This window comes from Equus caballus, chromosome 11 (assembly GCF_041296265.1).
Source record: "Equus caballus isolate H_3958 breed thoroughbred chromosome 11, TB-T2T, whole genome shotgun sequence".
NCBI classification, from domain to species: domain Eukaryota; kingdom Metazoa; phylum Chordata; class Mammalia; order Perissodactyla; family Equidae; genus Equus; species Equus caballus.
Window position 1 is genome coordinate 34279930 of NC_091694.1, and position 22522 is coordinate 34302451.

The following is a 22522-nucleotide window of genomic DNA, read 5'->3' on the forward strand; positions in this document are numbered from 1 at the left end:
AAGCCATGCTGAGGTGGCATCCCACATACAAAAAAAAAAGAGGAAGATCGGCACAGATGTTGGCTCAGGGCCAGTCTTCCTCACCCCACCCTGAAAAAAAAATTAACTTTAATAATAGATTTTATTAAACCAGTATATCCCAAATATAATTTCAGCATGTAATTAAATATGCAAAAGGTATTAATGAGCTGTTTTACTTTTTTTTCTCTAAGTCTTCAAAAGCTAATAGGTATTCTATACTTAGAGTACATCTCAAATTGGACTGGCCACATTTCAAGTGCTCAGTAGTTGCTTGTGTATAGTGGCTGTTGCATTAACAGTGCCGTTCTAGGGCTTTAAGCCTGGGTAAGCTTGGTAATGCTTTTTGGTAAAAGATATCTTCTGTCTGGTCTGCGAACCCTCTTGGAATTGTATGCTGAATTGTGAGTGTGCTCTGGAATCTCAAAGGTAGGGGAAACCTCCACCTATGTCAAGGTGTCCACAATTTCCCAGGTTGGGCATAGCTACTGTCTTTTTTTCCCCTCCCTGCAGCCTCTCTATGCTCGTCTGTCATTAATGCCTGTCATCAAGATTATTATGCATCTAGTTCTGAAATCTTAAGTGATGATATAATAGTGCTTGTGACCCATTAAATTTCTCTGTGGTGGTTGAGTCATTAGGATTTGCATGGTCAGTTTTCCACATTTTCATGCTTTCCAGAAACATTTATGAGAAAAATTAAGTGTTAAGAACAACTTCTTTCTCTCTTTTTTCCCCCTGTTAAGCTTTTCTTACTATTATTTCTTTTTTTTTAAGATTTTATTTTTCCTTTTTCTCCTCAAAGCCCCTCGGTACATAGTTGTGTATTTTTAGTTGTGGGTTCTTCTAGTTGTGCCATGTGGGATGCCACCTCAGTCAGCATGGCTTGATGAGTGATTGCCATGTCCGCACCCAGGATCCGAACTGGCAAAACCCTGGGCTGCAAAAGCAGTGCGCAAACTTAACCGCTGGTCCACGGGGCCGGCCCCTATTTCTTCTTACTACTGACTCTTACCAGTCTGTCTTTTTGAACTATTGGTTTTAAATGTGAATGATAATAGAGAAATTTTTTTCTGAAGGAGTGAGGGGAGTGAGAAACCTTTGCATAAGCAGAACTGGCCAGGCAGCATTTGAAATTAGGGCTTAATATGTATTAAGTCAGTTCTCACAACAACCCTGTTATTACTCCAATTTTACAGTTGTTAAACCTGAAGCACAGAGAGGTTAAGTAACTTGTCCAAGGCCATACAACTTGCAGGTGTTGGAGCTGGATTACAGGGCAGGAAGAGTATGAGACAGATTGTGGACCCTGTCTCACTATATGTCCTATACCTACATCTTTTTAAAGTGATAGTAATTCTTAAGTATTCTGTTTTACTATTTCCTTATCGGGGAAATACAAGCATATAAAGAGTACTTGCAGAGCACTTGAAGTTGTAAACCAGAATAATATGTTGTTGTTTCTAAGTGTTCTTTATAATGTGAGTAATTTGTTCACTAAGTGAGCAGAAGTATATACAAAATTCACAGATAAGGTGTTATCTTTTGGATTTTAATATAGATCTTTTGTTCATGGAGCTGTGTTCAGAATCCCTGATAGTGAAATTATACCTGTATACATAAGAAATTTAAAAAAATTACTATGAGGACTACAGAAATAGAGATTAATGCACTGGTTCTCAGACTTGTCTGGATATGAAGTCACCTTGAGAGATTAAAAAAATATTGATACCTGTGTTTTAACCTGAGTGTGGCCTGGGCTTTGGAAGTTTCAAAAGATTGCCAAGTGATTCTAATGAAAGATTTGGAAACTATTGAATTGATGGAATAAAAATCTAGGAATTAAAATGATTAAGCCTTGTTTTTTTTAAACTGTGGTAAAATATACACAGTAATTTACCACTTCAGTCATTTTTCAGTGTACAGTTCAGTGGCATTAAGTACATTCACATTGTTTTGTAGCCATCACCACTATCTTCAGAACTTTTTCATCATCCCAAAATGAAAATCGGCCTATTAAGTAATTTATTTTCCCATCCTCTCAGCCCCTGGTAATCACCATTCTGCTTTCTGTGTCTGTGAATGTGATAGAATTCTGTGATATAAGTGAAATCATACAGTATTTGCCCTTTTGTATCTAGCTTATTTCTCTTAGCATAATGTCCTCAAGATCCTCATCCATGTTGTAGCATGCACCACAGTTTCGTTCCTTTATAAAGGCTGAATAATTTTTTATTTTTATACCACATCTTGTTTATCCATTCACCTCTTGATGGACTTTTGGGTTGTTTCTACTTTTTGTCTATTGCGAATAACGCTGCTATAAAAACTGGTGTACAAATATATGTTCAGGTCCCTGCTTTTGATTCTTTTGGGAATATACCCAGAAGTGCTATTGCTGGATCATGTAGTAATTCTGTTTTTGATATTTTCTTTGAGGAATTGCCATACTCTTTTTCACAGTGGCTGTACCTATTTACATTCCCACCAGCAGTGCAAGAGGATTCCAGTTTCTCCACATCCTCATCAACACCTATTTCTTTTCTTTTCTTCCTTTCTTTTTTTAAAAAATAATAGCCACCCTTATATGTGTGAGGTGGTGTCTCGTTGTAGTTTTGATTTACATTTCCTTTGTGATTAATGATGTTGAGCATCTTTTCACGTGCTTGGTGACCATTTGTATATCTTCTTGGGGAAAATGTCTGTTCAAGTCCTTTGCCCATTTTTAATTTAATTGATCATTAGGATGACTAGAATTATTTTTTCCCCAGGTGTACATTACTATATATCAGTCTGTATAGACTGCATCGTATTCACCACCAATAGTCTTAATTTTTGTCCATAACCATACATATGTGCCCCTTTCACCCTCACCCGTACCCTCTTCCCCTCTGGTAACCACTAATCAGCTCTCCTTATCCATGTGTTTATCTTCCACATATGAGTGAAATCATAATGGTGTTTGTCTTTCTCTGTCTGGCTTATTTTGCTTAGTGTAATACCCTCAAGGTCCATCCATGTTGTTGCAGATGGCACGATTTTGTATTTTTTTAATGACTGAGTAGTATTCCATTGTGTGTGTGCGTGTGTGTGTGTGTGTATGTGTATATATATATGTATATACACACCACGTCTTCTTCCATTCATCGGTTGATGGGCACTTGGGTGGCTTCCATGTCTTGGCTATTGTGAATACTGCTGCAATGAACATAGGAGTGCATACGTGTCTTTGAATTGTTGATTTCAAATTCTTTGGATAAATACCCAATAGTAGGATAGCTGGATCGTATGGTATTTCTATTATAAATTTTTTGTGAAATCTCCATACTGTTTTCCATAGTGGCTGCACCAGTTTGCATTCCCACAGCAGTGAATGAGGGTTCCCTTTTCTCCTCATCCTCTCTAACATTTCTTATTTCTTGTCTTGTTAATTATAGCCATTCTGACAAGTGTAAGGTGGTATCTCATTGTAGTTTTGATTTGCATTTCCCTAATGATTAGTGATGTTGAACATCTTTTCATGTGCCTGTTGACCATCTATATATCTTCTTTGAAAAAAATGTCTGTCAATATCCTTTGCCCATTTTTTGATTGGGTTTTTTTTTGTTGTTATTGAGTTGTGTGAGTTTTTTATATATTTTAGAAATTAACCCCTTGTCAGATATATGATTTGCAAATATTTTTCCCAGTTGGTGGGTTGTCTTTTTGTTTTGTTGATGGTTTCCTTTGCCTTTCAGAAGCTTTTTAGTCTGATGTAGTCCCATTTGTTTATTTTTTTCTTTGTTTCCCTTGCCTGGGTAGACAGGGTATTTGAAAAGTTACTGCTAAGATCGATGTCAAAGAATATATTGCCTATATTTTCTTCTAGGAGTTTTATGGTTTCAGGTCTTACATTCAAGTCTTTGATCCATTTTGAGTTAATTTTTGTGTTTGGTGTAAGATAATGGTCTACTTTCATTCTTTTACATATGACTGTCCAGTTTTCCCAACACCATTTATTGAAGAGACTTTCCTTTCTTTATTGTATGTTCTTGGCTCCTTTGTCGAAGATTAGCTGTCCATAGATTGTGTAGTTTTATTTCTGGGCTTTCAATTGTGTTCCATTGATCTGTGTGTCTGTTTTTGTGCCAGTGCCATGCTGTTTTGATTTAGTAGAGCTTTGTAGTATGTTTTGAAGTCAGGGATTGTGATACCTCCAGCTTTATTCTTTTGCTCTCAGGATTGCTTTGGCAGAATGACTAGGATTTTAAGTCAACATCCCCTTTAACTAGTTTTATGATTTTAAGACAAGCCATTTAACTTCTCTGTGCCTTGAATTCCCTACCAGCAAAATGGGATATCATCTTTCTAGAAGTACCTACCTAACGGAAATGCTAAAAATAGATTAGATATAGCACATCCCCTAAAGCAGTACAATATACATATTAAACTATGTTATTAGAATAGCTAACTTTAATCTATAAGCATATTTTCATTTTCTGTCTTAGAAATAAAGAATCTTGTGTTCGATTTCAGTCCTTAAATGAGGAACATTTTTCCACAGTAGAAGATTGTTCAGGTTTCATCTGTAAAATTCTGCCTCACTCATACCTTTTTGTTTTGGTTACTACAGTATAAGCTCCTGGAGAGCAGTAGTATTCTCTATAATACTTTATAGTGCCTAATAGTACCTTGGATTCTCATTGTAGTTACATGTATTTGCTTTAACTCAATTTTTCTAAGTGCTGAGTACCAAAACATGTTTGAGATAATGTTATAAATGATATCTCTGCTCGAGGGAAGAGCCATTCTGAATTTAGTGTGGCACTATTACTTAACATTCTCTTTGTCCTTTAATATTTTCTGACTAGAATGTTGATTTAAGAATTTCAAAAATTTTACCCCATGTTTAGAACGTTTAGTTTTTTCTCCTGTATCATGTACAAACTTGGTTTATTTTAAACCATTTTATGTTACAGTTAGATCATAGAGTTGAGAGCTGCTTGAAGGTAGGGCAGTACAGATAAACATTGGGAGCTGAGAGATTGATCATGTGTTTTGTATGCTGGAATATTGGGTTGTTACAAAGAACCCTTGGAGATCAATTTATCACTTTACATCAAAGAGCCAAATTTTCTTTTCTAATTTAAAGGTTAAGATGGTCAGGTGCTCGATTTGATGTATAGAAAAGGGTATAATGGGCCTTCATTTTATGAGCCCTGATTTTTGTATATACCAGGTTAATTTTCTGAAATAATATTTAATAGAATTTAAGTTAATGTACTTCTTTTTAACATTTCCCAGATTATAATAATCTCTTTAGGAAAATTTTTAGTCATTTTATTTGCTTTTTATATCATGGCAAAAATCTATTTTGAGTGTGCTTTTTTATTCTCATTTAATATTTTATGTATGAAATGAAACAGAGTTGAAAGCTGTATTTTTAAGAACTATATTTCACTGATTAAAAGCCCAGTAAATAATGAGGATATAAAATTGAGGTCTCCTAGCCTCTTTGTTTTTTAAGGATAAAGAACATGAGACTGTTTTAGGTTGTTGCTTATACTTACAAATATTCTTGGAAGTATTTGTAATTCACATTTTAAGATCTGCTGTTCAGTTACTGAGTAAGCACACAGCATTTATAATCATTTGTATAGCATACTTGATCCCTAAAACTAATAAATTACAGTTTCTCTATGTAACAGATTATTCTTGCTTGAGTCACTTCCTTACTTAATGTTTTCCTTGACATAAGTATTTTTAGTTAGTAATTCCCCTTGTACCCTTAAATTTTGCCCTTTACCAAGCAATATTTGTCTTCTAAAATTTCCTGAAAAACCTGTAAAAAGCTTGTAATGTAAAACAATAGTCATTTTAACCAGTTGAATATGAATTTTTGTTCACATTTTTTAGCATTTTGTCTTGCTTTTAAATTCTCATATCGTTTTTTGTTGTTTAGAGAGAAAAATGCTTTGAAAATTGATTTCTGCCTGTTTTGTGTCAATACATAGAATAGGCATAGCCCTCTCAGAAACTAAACATTAGTGGTTTGGTAAGATAAAAATGCTATTTAGGAATTATCTGTTTATATGCTCTATAACTCAACCTTAACAATTATAGAAGAATTGTATCACAACAGAGGACACTCAAAGGAAAGAAAAGCACAAATATGGCTGCATGTGCATTCCCATATATAGTAACAAAATTAGTTGCATATAGGTTTGTTTACTTTAGATACTTTCTTTGAGAAAAATAAATGTATGGAGGCTTAAGAATAACGTTTTAAAATCCTAATATTTCAACTGGTGTCAAGAGTCGTGTTTGGTATTCTTAACAAAGGGAATTAGAGTCACACTCTTGATTTGGTCTTTTCCTTGAGACTGTGTTATAGTACAGCACACACCATCACTTTGTTAAGAAACAGTTTTATTTTCCAGCCCTATGGTTTTGGGCTATCTGTATTCTCTAAGTTATGCTTGAAAACCAGCAAGTTCTTTTCTGATTTAATCTCTTTTAGTACTTTATCAAGTATAGCTAGTAACAGCCAAATTACTCTTTGATTTGATCTGTTTGCCTAACTCTGTAAGTTCATTTGGCACATTTTCTGTCTTCCAGATTATTTCAGGCAAAAGTTCTATGAAGTATTTCTCCATTACATAACATGGGTTCTATTTTCCCAGCCCTCCATCATAATTTCCTTAACGTTTTTCAGTGTCTTATATTCCTTGCTACCAGTCATCTGGTCCCAAAGCCAATGCCACATATTTAGTTTTTTGTCATGGTAGCACCTCACCTTTGGTGCCAGTTTCTGTATCAGGTATTGCTGTGTAACAAACCACCCCCCCCAAACATAGGAGCTTAAAACAGCATGTATTCTCATTAATGTATCTGCAGGTCAACTGGGTGTTACCCAATCTAGTCCACATTGTAAACTATAGATTGGGTAGTGGTGTGTATTCTCTATGATTCTCATCCTTAGACCAGTGAGCCAGCCAGGGCATGTTCTTGTGGCAATGAAAGAAGCACCGGAGGGCAAGATGAATTGTATAAGTACATTTCAAACTTCTGCTTGGCCAAAGTCATAAAGCAAGAATAACTCAAGGTTTGGGGAAGTATATTTCACCTCTAATGGGAGGAATTACAGAGTCACACCAAAGAACCTGGATAAAGGGAGGAGTAAGCAAAACATAATACAAAGATATAGTAATCAAAACAGTGTGGTACTGGCATCAAGACAGACATGTAAATCAGTGAAATAGGATAGAAAGTCTAGAAATAAACTTTTGTGTATGTGCTCAAATGATCTTTGACAAGGGTGCCAGGACCACTCATGGGGAAAGGACAGTCTCTTCAACAAATGGTGTTGGGAAAACTAGATATTCTCATGCAAAATAATGAAATTGGACCCTTATCTTATACAATATGCAAAAATTAAGACAAAATGCATTAAAAACCTTAATATAAGACCTATAAAACTCCTAGAAGAAAACATAGGGGAAAATCTTTATGACGTTGGATTTCGCAATGATTTCTTGGATTATGACACCAAAAATACAGGCAGCAAAAGCAAAAATAGACATATGGGACTATATCAAACTTAAATACCTTTGTGCATCAAAGGACACAACAGTGAAAAGGTAATTTATAGAATAGGAGAAAATATTTGCAAATCATGTGTCTGATAAGGGATTAATATCCAGCATATATAAAGAACTCCTATGACTCAACAAAAAAAAAATCAAATAACCCAACTGACAAATGGTCAGAAGATTTGAATAGATATTTTTTTTCCCCTGGAGGAAGATTTGCTGTAAGCTGACATCTGTCCCAATCTTCCTCTATTTTGTATGTGGGTCACTGCCACAGCATGGCTGCTGATGAGTGGTGTAGGTCCATGCTCAGGAGCCGAACTCAGGCTGCTAAAGTAGAGCACATTGAACTTAACCACTGGGCCACAGGGCTGGCCCAGACATTTCTTCAAAGAAGATATACACATGGCCAAGAAGCATATGAAAAGATGCTCAACATCACTAATCAGAGAAATGCAAATCAAAACTACAGTGAGATACCACCTCACATCTGTTAGGATGGCTACTATCAAAAAAATGAGGGGCTGGGCCAGTGGCGCAGTGGTTAAGTGCACATGTTATGCTTTGGTGGCCCGGGGTTCTCTGGTTCAGATCCCAGATGTGGACATGGCACCACCTGGCAAGCCATCCTGTGGTAGGTGTCCCACATATAAAGTAGAGGAAGATGGGCACGGATATTAGCTCAGGGCCAGTCTTCCTCAGCAAAAAGAGGAGGATTGGCAGCAGATGTTAGCTCAGGGCTAATCTTTCTCAAAAAAAAAAAAAACCCTCAAGATAGAGAAATTCAAACTCTTGAGCGCTGTTGGTGGGAGTGTAAAATTGTGCAGCTGCTATGGAAAACAATATAGAGGTTCCTCAAAAAATTAAAAATAGAACTACTGTATAATCTAGTAATCCTACTTCTGAGTATATATCCAAAAGAATTGAAAGCAGGATCTTGAAGAGATATTTGCACACTCATGTTCGTAGCAGCGCTAATCCCAATAGCTAAGAGGTGGAAGCAATCTGAATGTCCATTGATGGATGAATGGTTAAGCAAAATGTGTTATTTACACACACTGGATTACTATTCACCCTTTAAAAGGAGAAAAAATCCTGTCACATGCTACATCATGGATGAACCTTAAGGACATTATGTTATGTGAAAGAAGCCAGTCACAAAAAGACAAATATTGTGTGATTCTACTTATGTGAGCTATCTAAAGTAGTCAGATTTATAGAAACAGAAACTAGAATGGTGGTTGCCAGGGGCTTGGGGAGGTGGAATTATTGTTTAATGGGTGTAATTTCAGGTTTGCAGGATGAAAAAGTTCTGTAGCTCTATTTCACAACAATGTGAATTCATTTAACTCTGCTGAATGGTACACTTAAAAATGATTAAGATGTCTAAATTTTATATTTTTTACCATGATTAAAAAAATGAGGGGCCGGCTCTGTGGCCGAGTGGTTAAATTCGAGCACTCTGCTTCAGCAGCCCAGGGTTTCACTGGTTCGGATTCTGGGCGCAGACATGGCACCTCTCGTCAGGCCACGCTGAGGTGGCGTCCCACATGCCACAACTAGAAGGACCCATGACTAAAATAGACAACTATGTACCAGGGGGCTTTGGGGAGAAAAAGGAAAAATCTTTAAAAAAAAAAAATGAGAGAGAAAGGGGTGAAGAATTGGGACCAATAACTCAATCTTCATGGATATTAAAGTTATAATTCCTTTTATCAAGGAATTTATAACCTGGGAGGGAGTTCAATTAGTAAATCAATAATAGTGCTATGATAAATGATATGATAAGCGTAGAATATTATAGGAGCACAGAGATAACGCTTAGAGGAGTCTTGAGGAATGATTAAGAGGTAGGGAGAAATTTGTGGTAAATGCAGGGGAAGTTCTTGGTGTGTCTGTCTAGAGAGTTTGGCAAGGATCAGATTGTGAAGAGTCTAAAGTACTATGCTAAGATTTTTTTTTATTTAGTCCTGAAGGCATTGGGGAACTGTTGATTTTGAGCCTTCCAGTTACATCATCAGAATTAACTTTTAGAAAGATTGCTGGTAGAAGTGTAAAGCAACTGCCAGTAGAGCTTACATTCTGGGGCAAGTATAAGAAATAAGTGAACTGTATAATATGTTAGATTGTGATTATTTCTTTAGCGAAAACAAAACAAAACAAATGCCTGAAGAAGAATTGAGGGGCCATTTAAAGTAGGGTGATGAGTAAAGACCTCACCTAGAAGATAATTTGAATAAAAACCTGACTAAGGTGAATGTAGATATCTAGAGTGTTTCAGGTCTAGTAACAGTAGGTGCAGAGGCCTGGTGTGTTTAAGGAACAGCAGAGAGGCCAGTTGAGGGAGAAGGGAAAGTATTAGAGGAAGACTAGTAAGAGATGAGGTTGGAGAAGTAATAGGTATTGAGGTAGGCCGATGTAAGGCAACATAGGACGTAAGAATAACTTTTATGATGTTACTCAAGTTTGATTCTTTTCCCTTTAGGAATTAAAAGTTTATTTTCACTGTCTAGGTCTTGTTAAGACATTCTCATAGCATCCTATACCAGCTTTTTGTTATAGCACTTACTATAACTGTAATTGAACAATTGTGTGCTTAGCCTAGTGCCATGTGCTTAGCTGTAAAATACTTGTTGAATAAGGGAATAACATTTGCTTTAACATAGTGGTTTCATATAGTGCATTTAGATCTGAATGTAATACTAAGTTTAATACAGAATTCTTTTGAATGTCTGTCCTTGGGTTTTTTGTTTTAAGCATTTGGAGTTAGGTTTGTGTTTGGTAGGTTTTTTTGGTCTGTTTTGCAGTATAGATACCGTACCACTGCTGGAAAATACTGCTGGAAAGCAATAATAAAATTGAGTTTACTCTAAATGAGCATTAGCAGTGGTCTGTTTTTAGATGGACTGCTCTCAAAGTTATTAGTTAACAGTTTCTTTGCTTATCTTGGTGATTATTTAGATTTATACTCTTATACCAAAGCAAATGTCTATACTCAACCAATAGCTATTCCAATAGGATTAGTTAGAGGAGAAACAAACTTAATTTATTTTTAAATAAAGTAAGTATTGATTTTATTTCCTATTAAAACCTATTGGCTTTATCAATTATACCTCAGTAAAGCTGGAAAAAAACACACTAACAGCTAGTGTGGTATCTTGGATTGGATCCTGGAACAGAAAAAAAGGGCATAAGTGGAAAATCTGGTGAAATCCAAATGTTAATTACTTGTTTGACAAATGTAGCATGATTATGTAAGATGTTAACATTAGGGGAAACTGGGTGAAGGATATATGGAAACTCTATATTATCTTGGCAACTTTTCTATAAATTTAAAATTATTCCAAAAATAAGTTTATTTTTTTAAAAAAGCAACAAAAGCTACTGGGGTGGAGAAAGATAAAGTAATCACTGACTAATCTATATAATTCATAATTAAAAAAAATTTTAAAGTAATGATTCAAGCAGTACAGAATGGTATTATAAATTTAGAAAAATTAAAGATCCCCACTTAATTGTTCTAGTCCTCTTCCCTGGAAATGACCAGGTTTTGTTTGTTTTTTATTTTTTAACTTTTTTGTTTACTACTACTGCTACTGGTGGTTACTGGCAGCATTCCAGATATGCTTATACCTCTAAACCTTGATGGATCACCTGACAGTGTTTACTGATTTTTTTTTACCATGATAGATAAGATTTGTTTTATTAGTTGTGTTATTTTCAGTTTTTCTGTTGGTTACCTTTTTAACTGGAATGATATGCTTCAATTTCAATTTCTTGTTCTATCAACTCTTTAGACATTACCTAAATGTTGGCTCCCTAACATGTATATATAAGATGAAGGAATTCTCAGCTCTGCATTACTCTTCACCTCTCCTACCTTCTATTTTCCCACTTCTGTTAGCTGTAGTCTTACTTTTGTAAGTTAATTTTAATTCATTATGCCCTTGCTTTGTCTGGAAATAATTTGAGGGCTTATAGATATGTACAACAGGTTTTGAGCTTATTACTGGTTATATTTTGAGAAGGAATAAGAAAAGTGGATTCTTCTTATTATACAATCTCTTTCTCTTCTGGGCTACTTGACCTTTCTAAGTTTTGTCTTAGGGATACATCTGCTTTCCTCTTGGGAACTTTTAAGTTCCAACCTGTATACTCATATCTAAATTTCATAAGATGTTCTATTTTGCATACAACTTTGATTCTAGGATACCTTGAATTGTAAGATCCATCATTGCTTTAAAATAACTTTTCATTGGGGATGGGCTGAGGGCAGTACATTAAATGCTTGATTGATTGCATGCAGCCCAATTTCAGAAAATAATAAAATGTGAAAATGTTTGTATTTAATTTCTTATATAGAGGGGAAAATAAAAATTAGAACAGCTTTAATTCTATTGCACACTTAGACTTTTTTTTGCCAAGGAAGCCTTTCTTTTTTCTCTTTTTTTTCTTCTTCTTTCTGAAGCTCCCCAGTACATAGTTGTATATTCTAGTTGTGGTCTGTGGGACGCCACCTCAACATGGCCTGATGAGCGATGCCATGTCTGCCCCCAGGATCCGAACCAGCGAAACCCTGGGCCGCTGAAGCGGAGCGTGTGAACTTAACCACTCTGAAACGAGGCTGGCCCCTCTTTTTTCTTTTTTTAAAAAAATTGAGTCTGTACTATTTTGGTAGCCTACCCTTCCCATTAAACCTGCTCCCCCACCTTGACTTATTTTGGTGGCTGTATTATAATTGTATGTGTGGGTGTACCTAACTTGTTTAACTGGTTCTCTATTTGCGGCTTTTTCTGCTATAAACAGTGCTGTGAAGAACATTTCTTATAGCTAAATCTTTGCTCATATCTGTGATTTTTTTCCTTCAAATGATGAAGTAGAATTTCTGAGTTAAAGAGAAGGCATTTTTGTGGTTTAACTTTGTAGTAAAGAAAAGCAAGTTAACTTATTTTTTGGCTATTAATCATCACTAAAATGTAACTTTTTCTTCTTTATTAGCGAACACTTGTCCTGCTCTTTCACCTTTTTCTTGCATGGAGACAGCAATGTTTGTACCAGTGTGGAAATTAACCAACATCAACCTGTATACCTTCTTAGTGAAGAGCATATCACTCTTGCTCAGCAGTCTAATAGCCCATTTCAAGGTAGTATTTTATTGGCTTAGGTATTTGATCTTTTATTGTTGTTTCAAGGAAATTCTTATTGAAATTGATAATTTTACATTTTGGGATTAATGAGAAGATTTCCCCCAATCTTTAGCCTAATAATGATTCTAGTGTAATTTACTTTCTTCTTCCCCATTACAGTATTAAGTCAATGAAATAAATTTTTGATACAAATATTATGAAAAAAATTCTTGTACATGAATGGTAGCATATTTTGAAATGTTCTTTTGAATAGCATTTAGCAGATATATGTGTTTATGTTTTCAAGGTCGTCTTGTGTGTCAGGTCACATAGGCCATTTTTAACATAGGTACACAGGGACTTCTGATATACTTTATACCAGGAAAATAGTTGAACTTAAGGAAATATTTCATAAGATTGCCAGTTTGTTTTTAAGACTGGCAGTGTGTTCTTGTTGTAATTCTAAGCCTAATATTTGCTTCTTAAAAATTTATGTGGCAGTACATTGTAGGTATTTAGATGTATATATACACATTGTTTTTCCTGAAATTGCTTTTCCTTAGTGGAAGTCAAGAGAAGTTGAAGGATATACAAATATTCCCAGTTCATGTTGAAATTCTGTCCATCTGAGATTTTTGGGTAGACAAAATTGTAAGTTTTTATAATAAACTCAGGGTTTCACTTTATCTTCACAATAATGAAGTATGTTAAATTGATTTTTCTCTGGAATGATCATTATCTTACTTTTTTAGAATTTCAGAATTATTTGCCATACTGTTCATTGTTATCTTATTTTGTGTAACCGTCTTTACTTACTTCATGTCTGTTTTGGGTTTCTAGTTATCTTAAGCCCTTTTGGACTAAATGGCACTCTCACAGGACAGGCATTCAAGATGTCCGATTCAGCTACAAAAAAATTGATTGGTGAATGGAAACAATTCTATCCTATCTCATCTTGCTTGAAGGAGATGTCTGAAGAAAAACAGGAAGATATGGATTGGGAAGATGATTCTTTAGCTGCAGTAGAAGTTCTTGTTGGTATGGATTCTGTGTTAATCATAAGGGGAAAATATGCGACTCTATGTATTAGTTAGATTTTTCTATGAATAATAACTCTAATACCTTAGTGGCTTTCAACACCAAACATTTAGTTCTTCCTTATTTCCTGCTCATGTTATATAATGCTGCAGGTTGGTTGTGGTTTGGCTCCTTGTTTTTTCTCATTCTGCAACCTAGGTTCAAGGAGAACCCAGTATCTGAGACATGCTGTTCTTACAAGAACAGGGGAATAATAGGGACCAAGTCTAGCTATGTAAGTGTATTTAAAGTTTCTGTTAGTTTATGATGTATGTTACATCTGCTCACACTCCATTGGACAAAACTAGGCTCATGGCCAAGCCAAAATCTTTGGGGCAGGGAAATATATTCCACCTAGAGGCAAGCATGCTAAAGGTGGGAAGAAAATAATTGTGAATGAATAATATTTGGAAGCTGGAAAGTTGACAACCTCTACTATGCAGTGTTTTAACATTTGGCAAAACCGTCACCACCAATAACTTAAAAGGCAGAAAATGTACCTAAAGAACTTGTGGCTTTGATCTGCTCTACCCAGGTCAGATTTATTCAGATTGCTTGTATTCTGTGTATGTCTTCTCATTCAGGGACCCAGATTAACAAGCTAAATGTATTTGGCACATGATAATCTCAAGGCAGAGGGCAGAAGTAAGAGAGGCTGCACTGATCCTGCAAGCGCATTTAAAGCTTCTGTTGGGTTGTGGCATATGTCACATACACTTAATTCCAGAGCAAGTCACAAGGCCAAGCCTAACAATGGGGTGAAGATGTATACTCCACCTTAGAGAGTCAAGGGAGGTGTGAGGAATGTATAATTGAGCAGATAATTGGGATTAGAATCTGCAGTACTGTGTTTAATGGAATCATATGGTAATGTTACATGTGAAGAATGCCTTATTTTGAGATTTTGGGGTTTTTTCCCCAAATGAAAAGAATACCAATATTCAACTTCAATAAATATATTGCAACCAGAGTAGTTGTGACAAACAAAACCCCACAAACATATATTAGGCTTTTAAATAGAAACGTATAAAGAAAACAGAAGATAGTCTATAATCCTAGTGCCCAGATTACCTTTGTTAAACTTTTGAAATAAATTTTAAAAAGTAATACTTATTATGGTTGGTCAGATTAGCAAATAAAGATTAAAAAAAAAAAGTAATACATATTCATGGTTAGAAAAATCCAAAAGTGAAAGGAGAAAGCTACTGTCTTCTAAGTCTCTCTCACCACAGGTAGCCCCTACCAACAGCTTCTTTTGGTTTCTCCTAGAAAAACCTTATGCCAAAAAGAGCATATATTTATAAAAATATATTAAATATATTTTTATTTAAACAAATGTGATCATATTATATCGGCTTTTCCATTACAATAATTTTAAGTGAAACTAATCCTACTACAATTATAATAGTAATTGATTTTCCTGTCCTTTGTTTTTTTTTTTCCTTTCAGCTGGTGTCCGAATGATCTATCCAGCATGCTTTGTTCTAGTCCCTCAGTCAGACATTCCTACTCCTAGCTCTGTGGGATCCTCTCACTGTTCAGCTTCTTGCTTGGGTGTCCACCAAGTGCCTGCTTCCACAAGAGATCCTGCTATGTCTTCGGTTACTCTTACACCACCTACATCTCCTGAGGAAGTCCAAACAGGTATTGTACTAGTTTGTTTCCTTAGCTCTAGTGATAAATCTGTTCTTTTGAATACAGTAAACACTTAAAAAATAACTATTTTGAAATAATTTCAGACTTACTGAAGAGTTTGCAGATTCCCAAACTATTAACATTTGCTCCATCACCTTCTCTATACAGATACATTCATTGTCATTTGTTTTTCTGAACCTTTGTGAGCAAAGTGCAGATGTGTTGCCCCAACACCTCTAAGTACTCAATGTATTTCCCAAAATTAAGGACACTCTCCTATATAACTACCATTTAATGGGAAATCAGCATTGATGTAATACCACCATCCAATTCACATCCCTGTTTAAATTTTTTGCTTTCTGTATTTTAAGTAAAGTAACATGTCTTTTTGCCTCAAAATATAACTAGAGTTACCAAATAGCTGCAGCAAGTTGTATTACAAATTAATTAAAAAAAATAATAATAATGTTTCTTTAAACCTACCTTTATTCTCCTACAGCCTATTCTTTTATGTTTATTTTCAGTTGATCCTCAGTCTGCCCAGAAGTGGGTCAAATTGTCTTCAGTATCTGATGGCTTCAACTCAGATAGTACTAGCCACCATGGTGGGAAAATACCCAGAAAATTAGCAAATCATGTGGTGGATAGAGTTTGGCAAGAATGCAATATGAACAGAGCACAGAACAAGTATGTATTTTCATTTTCAAGTTTAAAAATTTCATGTTAGTAGTTATGTGTAAATAAGAGATAATTAAAATATAAAGTCATTTATATGACCTTTCTTTAATTCAGAAAACTAATTTTTTAAAATTCAATTTTAATGCTTAATTTAGGATTTCAGAAAATTTATGAATTCTAAAGAATTGCATAATTTCAAATCTTAGGAGGAAGTATTCGGCTTCATCAGGTGGTTTGTGTGAAGAGGAGTCAGCTGATAAAGTAGCATCCTGGGATTTTGTTGAAGCCACACAAAGAACAAATTGCAGCTGTTTGAGGTAGATTTTTTTTTCAATTGATTAATGTCTGTATATACGTGTGTGTGTTAGTTTCTTATGCTATTGAATACTTAGGCCCTACTTTATTTGAGGTAGCTTATATAGACACAGTGTGTTAGGATTTTTTTCAAAAGAAAAAATTTGAGGAAAAAAATTCAGTAATTTGGAGCTGATTATAGAAGTACATACAAACGTATGCCTTAAGTTCTTACACGGTTTACAGAGTCAGACTGTGAAAGCTTGTTTTTGCAGCCAAATAAGAATTTAATACTGGATTAGGGTATATATAGCATCTGTAAGGTAAAAGACACACAAGTCTCTTGACAAAAGTGTTCATAGTTGGCACTATGCCTGAGAAATTTCTCCCAAGGGTTCTCATAAAAAAGTGATATATTGTATACTAGATAAAAATTTCCCCGATCTTTTTATATAGCAAATACAGTATTGGGTTTTGTGTAGCAGTTTCTTATAACATCCCTTTGGGCAAACTGTAGGTGAAATGCTGAACTGAGATTCAGAAAATATGATCCCTACAAGGGACCAAAAGCTGTACTGTAAAATTACAAGCTTTCTAAGAGACTGTATTGGTTGAAAGATTGTTAGAAGAATGAACTTGGAATTCTTTAGGTAGTTGTATTTATTTTATATATTGGGGCCTCTGATGAGATTTGATTATCAGAGGCATTGAGATTATATTGCGTAGGATTTATTATTTTATTCTACAAATTAAAGCTAGATCATATGCTTTTGCAGTCAAATAAATAATGGCATTGTGGTCCAGCCTGGTGGCGCAGCGGTTAAGTGTGCACGTTCCACTTTGGCAGCCCGGGCTTCGCCACTTCGGATCCCTGGTGCAGACATGGCACCGCTTGGCAAGCAATGCTGTGGTAGGCGTCCCACATATAAAGTAGAGGAAGATGGGCACAGATGTTAGCTCAGGGCCAGTCTTCCTCAGCAAAAAGAGGATTGGCAGCAGTTAGCTCAGGGCTAATCTTCCTCAAAAAAAAAAAAAAAAAGAAAAAGAAAAAAAAATAGTAATGGCATTGACATCCCTAACCAGGACTTGTGAGCAAATAATTGGCCACCTCTTTTTGTCATGGATGTGAGCCAAAGGAATGGAGTTAGGGCCGGGGTTTTTCTTTTTAAAGATTTTTAAATTTTTCCTTATCTCCCTAAAGCCCCCTGGTACATAGTTGTGTATTTTTAGTTGTGAGTCCTGCTAGTTGTGGCAGGTGGGATGCCGCCTCAGCATGGCTTGTTGAGCAGTGCCATGTCTGCGCCCAGGATTTGAGCCAGTGAAACCCTGGGCCGCTGATGCGAATGGTGCGAACTTAGCCACTTGGCCACCAGGCTGGCCCTCCAGGGTTTTTCTTACATTAGCTCTGTTTGATTGAATACAGTGACAGACTCTCAAGTGTTCTGGTATATTTTTGCAGAGATTAGATGTTCTTGCATAGATTCTTTGGATTAGAGACTGTAATTTTTTAAAGTCTGGTAACCTTGTTGAAAACATGCTTCTGGTGTTGATAGAGATTGGAATTAAAATGTTGGATAGGTTAGCTCCTGTTTAATAGTTTAAAATAGTTAACAACCACACCCACCTAGGGGGAAAAAGAAACCCAAACCTAGTCTTGAAATGCGTGGCTCCATGACATTGTCTGAAACCAGGGGTCGGCAAACTATGATCCATTGGCAAAATTTGGCTCGCTGCCTGTTTTGTATGACCTGTGAGCTGAAAGTGATTTTTTTTTTTTTAAAGATTTTATTTTATTTTTTCTCCCCAAAGCCCCCCAGTACACAGTTGTATATTCTTCGTTGTGGGTCCTTGTAGTTGTGGCATGTGGGACTCTGCCTCAGCATGGTTTGATGAGCAGTGCCATGTCCGCACCCAGGATTCGAACTGACGAAACACTGGGCCGCCTGCAGTGGAGCGCGCGAACTTAACCACTCGGCCACGGGGCCAGCCCCGCTGAAAGTGATTTTTACATTTTTAAGTAGTTGAAGAAAATCAAAGGGAGAATATTTTGTGACCTGAAGATTATGTGAAATTCAAAATTTCGTGTCCATACAAAAGGATTTATTGGAACAGAGCCACATCTGTTCATTTACATATTGACTGTTGGCTGCTTTCACAGAGTTGAGTAGTTGTGACACAGACTGTATGACCCCCAGAGCTTAAAATATTTACCATCTGGTCCTTTACAGAAAAAATTTGCCAGTCCCTGGTCTAAGACCAATAAAATGATTAAATGAAATTAGGCTTTTCTTTCCCTACACTGGAGTTTTTATCGAACAACTCTTCTTTTTTAGTTCCTAACCTAGACTTTTGTTTTATTCTTTGTGAAAGATATGGGTTTTAAGTATATTTGTCTAAAATAGTTTTAGAGGAAGACACTTAAATGAATGTTGGTAAACGTAAGTTTAAGTCTAAATTCTTGGTCTCTAAGTTGAATTTTATTTTTAAAAACTTTTTCTGGGGCCGGCCCCGTGGCCAAGTGGTTAAGTTCGTGCACACTGCTTCAGCAGCCCAGGGTTTTGCCGGTTCAGATCCTGGGTGGGGACCAAGCACCACTCATCCAGCCATGCTGAGGCAGCATCCCACATGCCACAACTAGAAGGACTACAACTAAAATATACAACTATGTACCGGGGGCCTTTGGGCTGAAGAAGGAAAAATAAAATCTTTAAAAAAAAATCTTTCTCATGTTTCCAGAAATTCCTCCCAGGCATGTAGAGATTTAATATAATGAAATTTTGTATAATCTATACATGTGACTTGGTTTGGTAAATTTACCCCTCTAGTAAACTCAGTGTTTCTAATCATTTACTTTTTTTTGTTTTACTGTTGCATTTTGTACTTGTTTTCCCTATACTCCTTCCAAATCTGGTTCTCTTATTTAGTCTTAAGTAAGACTTGAAAGAGAGTTTGAGCCACTGTATGTGTGTATCCTCTCCTGCCATAAAATATAGGAGGTAGGGCACACCTTGATAACTGACTGTGCTAGTCAGTGTGTTTGCTCTCAGATCTATCCCTACATTTTCCCTGCTCTGTTCTGTATTGCAGGAAACATTTCCTAGGCTCCCTTGCTTTCTGCGTGTCCTTGTTTTTTTTTCACCCCAGCTTTATTGAGATACAATTGATAAGTAACATTGTGTAAGTTTAAGGTATACAATGTGATGATTTGGTTAGGCTTGCTTGCTATCTGGATCTGGCTAATGGGAGGCACTAACAGAACATTGATTGATGAGAGGGGAGAAGAAGTTAGGGTATTTCCCCACCTCTTTTTGAGCCAACTCCAGCGGCAGCTCTGTGTCCCATTAACAACCCCTTTTTTCATGGTGCCTGTTACCACTTAGCAGGTCCCGCTGTGGTTCTGATACCATCCCAAACTTCTGTAATCTGGTGAGACTACTTCATCTCATTGTCCTTTTAATCCTAGAAGTCATAGAAGCTCCCTGCTGTTACTAGTCTCTGGGTTGCCTCACTTTCTTCTGTTTTTTGTAACTGATTTTCTGTAGTAAATTTCCTCTGTGTGAAAGACCGGACTGGACCGTGACTGATATGTTGGCCTCTCTTTGGAAAAAAATTGCGTAGTTATATAATAAGTATATATGATTTTAAGAAATTTGAATTATGCAAATAAAGCTAAAGTTCCCCTTGACCACTCTCTATCTCTTTCCAAATCCTACTATCTCTCCCTAGAAATGACTACTTACCAATTAGGTGTTATCCTTCCACACTTTTTGGGGTTTTTTTTTGTTTGGTTGGTTGTTTTACGGAAGATTAGCCCTGAGCTAATATCTGCTGCCAGTCCTCCTCTTTTTGCTGAGGAAGACTGGCCCTGAGCTAACATCTGTGCCCATCTTCCTCTACTTTATATGTGGGACGCCTACCACAGCATGACTTGCCAAGTGGTGCCATGTCTGCACCCTGGATCTGAACCGGCGAATCCTGAGCCGCTGAAGCGGAACGTGTGCACTTAACCGCTGCGCCACCGGGCTGGTCCCCCACACTTTCTTTCGTAATTTTGTATGTACATGTGTTTTTCCTCCCAACACATAAATATAGTAATACTGATGTGTTTGGCAGCTTATTTTTTTCACTTAATGTGCCTTAGATCTTTACATTCTAGTTACTTGTAGATCTGCCTTCTTGTTTAAAAAAACTTCTTGGTATTTCACTGAATGGAAGTACCATAATGTATTTAATTATTCTGGGTTTGGTGAACAAATAGATTGTTTCCAAAGGTTTTTTGTTTGTGTTTACTTTAAAAAAAATACTTCTGTGACACTCAGTTATTTATTAGATTCTATTGAACACTTACTCTGTGATAGGAGATGTCCTAGTCTCAGGATACACTAGTGAACAAAAGAGGCTTCTGCTGTTATGAAGCCTGCACTCTAATGGGATTGGGGCAGATAATTAATTTGTTTTTAAAAAGAATTTTTTTTTTTTTTTTTTTTATTAATGTTATGATAGATTACAACCTTGTGAGATTTCAGTTGTACATTTTTGTTAGTCATGTTGTGGGTACACCACTTCCCCCTCCGTACCCTCCCCCCACCCCCCCTTTTCCCTGGTAACCACCAATCAGATCTCCTTCTCAATATACTAATTTCCACCTATGAGTGGAGTCATATAGAGTTCGTCTTTCTCTGACTGACTTATTTCGCTTAACATAATACCCTCGAGGTCCATCCACATTGTTGTGAATGGGCCAATTTCGTCTTAAAAAGAATTTTTAATCCTTTTAAAATTGAAGAGTGATGAGTACTAGGGAGGAAGTAACACTAGGTGGGTGATACAGTAGAAGGTTGTGGATGAGGATGCTATTTAAATACTTTCTTGTGACTTCAAAAAGATTCTACCAATTTTACTCCCACTTTTTGTGTATAAGAGTGCTGATTTTTCTTGTGCTTTCACTGACCTGTGAACTGTCCTTAAAATTATTTTTTTACCATGGTGGTAAGTGAAAAGCATAAAATTGTTTCAGTTGGCATTTTTCAGTTATTAGGAAGATTAAATATTGCATTTATTGATATTAGGCTGTAGTCTGGTGGAATGTTCATAAGAAAATTAGCACTTAGCAAGCTATGTAAGTAAAAAGCACGCTGTGTTTTTGCACTTATTGTAAATTTCAGATGTTGACACTAAAATACTGGGAACTTTAATCAAGAGGAAAAAGAATCTGAAGGGATCACTCTGTTGGATTGTGCTTTTAGGACAAGCTTTTTTTTTTTTTAGAACGATTCCGCAACTTGTTTGAGTTCTAGTAGGAAATTCAGTTGTTCTCTCTAAAGAAGACTAGCTTTTAGAAAAAGGTCTATATAGACGAAAGGAAAGGGGCTGTGATTTAATGTTAGCAAGATTTTAGAGAGTCGCTGGTGTTAGTTTGTTACCCTCACAGCAGGGTAAGTGAACATATGGCTGTTTACTTCTCACATCCCTTGTATGCTTGGAGTATAACCAAATAGTTCATCTCAGATTATTGAAGATCCTACCTCTCCTTAGTGCCTTGTGTAACTTGACTAAATTCTTAAGCTTTTGGTCTCAGAACTCATTTACACTCTTAAAAAAAAATTATTGAGGACCCCAAAGTGCTTTTATTTATGTAGGTTGTTATATCTATTTTAGAGAAATCTTAAAGCACTACTTAACTTATTAAAAAATAATAATCAGGGCTGGCCCCGTGGCCGGGTGGTTAAGTTCACGCGCTCTGCTTCAGTGGCCCAAGGTCTCACCGGTTTGAATCCTGGGCCCGGACATGGCACCGCTCATCAGGCCCCATTGAGGCGGCGTCCCATGTACCACAACTAGAAGGACACACAACTAAAATATATACAACTATGTACTGGGGGGCTTTGGGGACAAAAAGGAAAAATAGAATCTTTAAAAAAATAAAAAAATAATAAACTCAGTACATATTAATGTGAATAAAATACTTTTATAGAAATCAGCTATATTTTCCAAAAAAACCCAACAAATTACAAGAGTGGCGTTGTCTTACAGCTTTGCAAATCTCTTCAATGTTGAGCTTAATAGAAGATAGCTCATAATAGAAGATTCTCATCTGCTTCTGCATTTAATCTTTTGTTGTAT

The 22522-nt window shown here is 36.1% G+C and overlaps 1 protein-coding gene across 1 annotated transcript in view; it reads left to right on the forward strand.

Annotated features, from left to right (window-relative positions):
• Nucleotides 1–22522, forward strand: part of MED13 (mediator complex subunit 13) — a 101193-nt gene that overhangs the window by 18900 nt on the left and 59771 nt on the right. The window contains exons 4-8 of the mRNA XM_023652937.2: nt 12588–12733; nt 13556–13753; nt 15242–15436; nt 15952–16114; nt 16312–16422. Of these exons, the coding sequence (XP_023508705.1) occupies nt 12588–12733; nt 13556–13753; nt 15242–15436; nt 15952–16114; nt 16312–16422 (813 nt within the window). The remainder of the gene's footprint in view (nt 1–12587; nt 12734–13555; nt 13754–15241; nt 15437–15951; nt 16115–16311; nt 16423–22522) is intronic.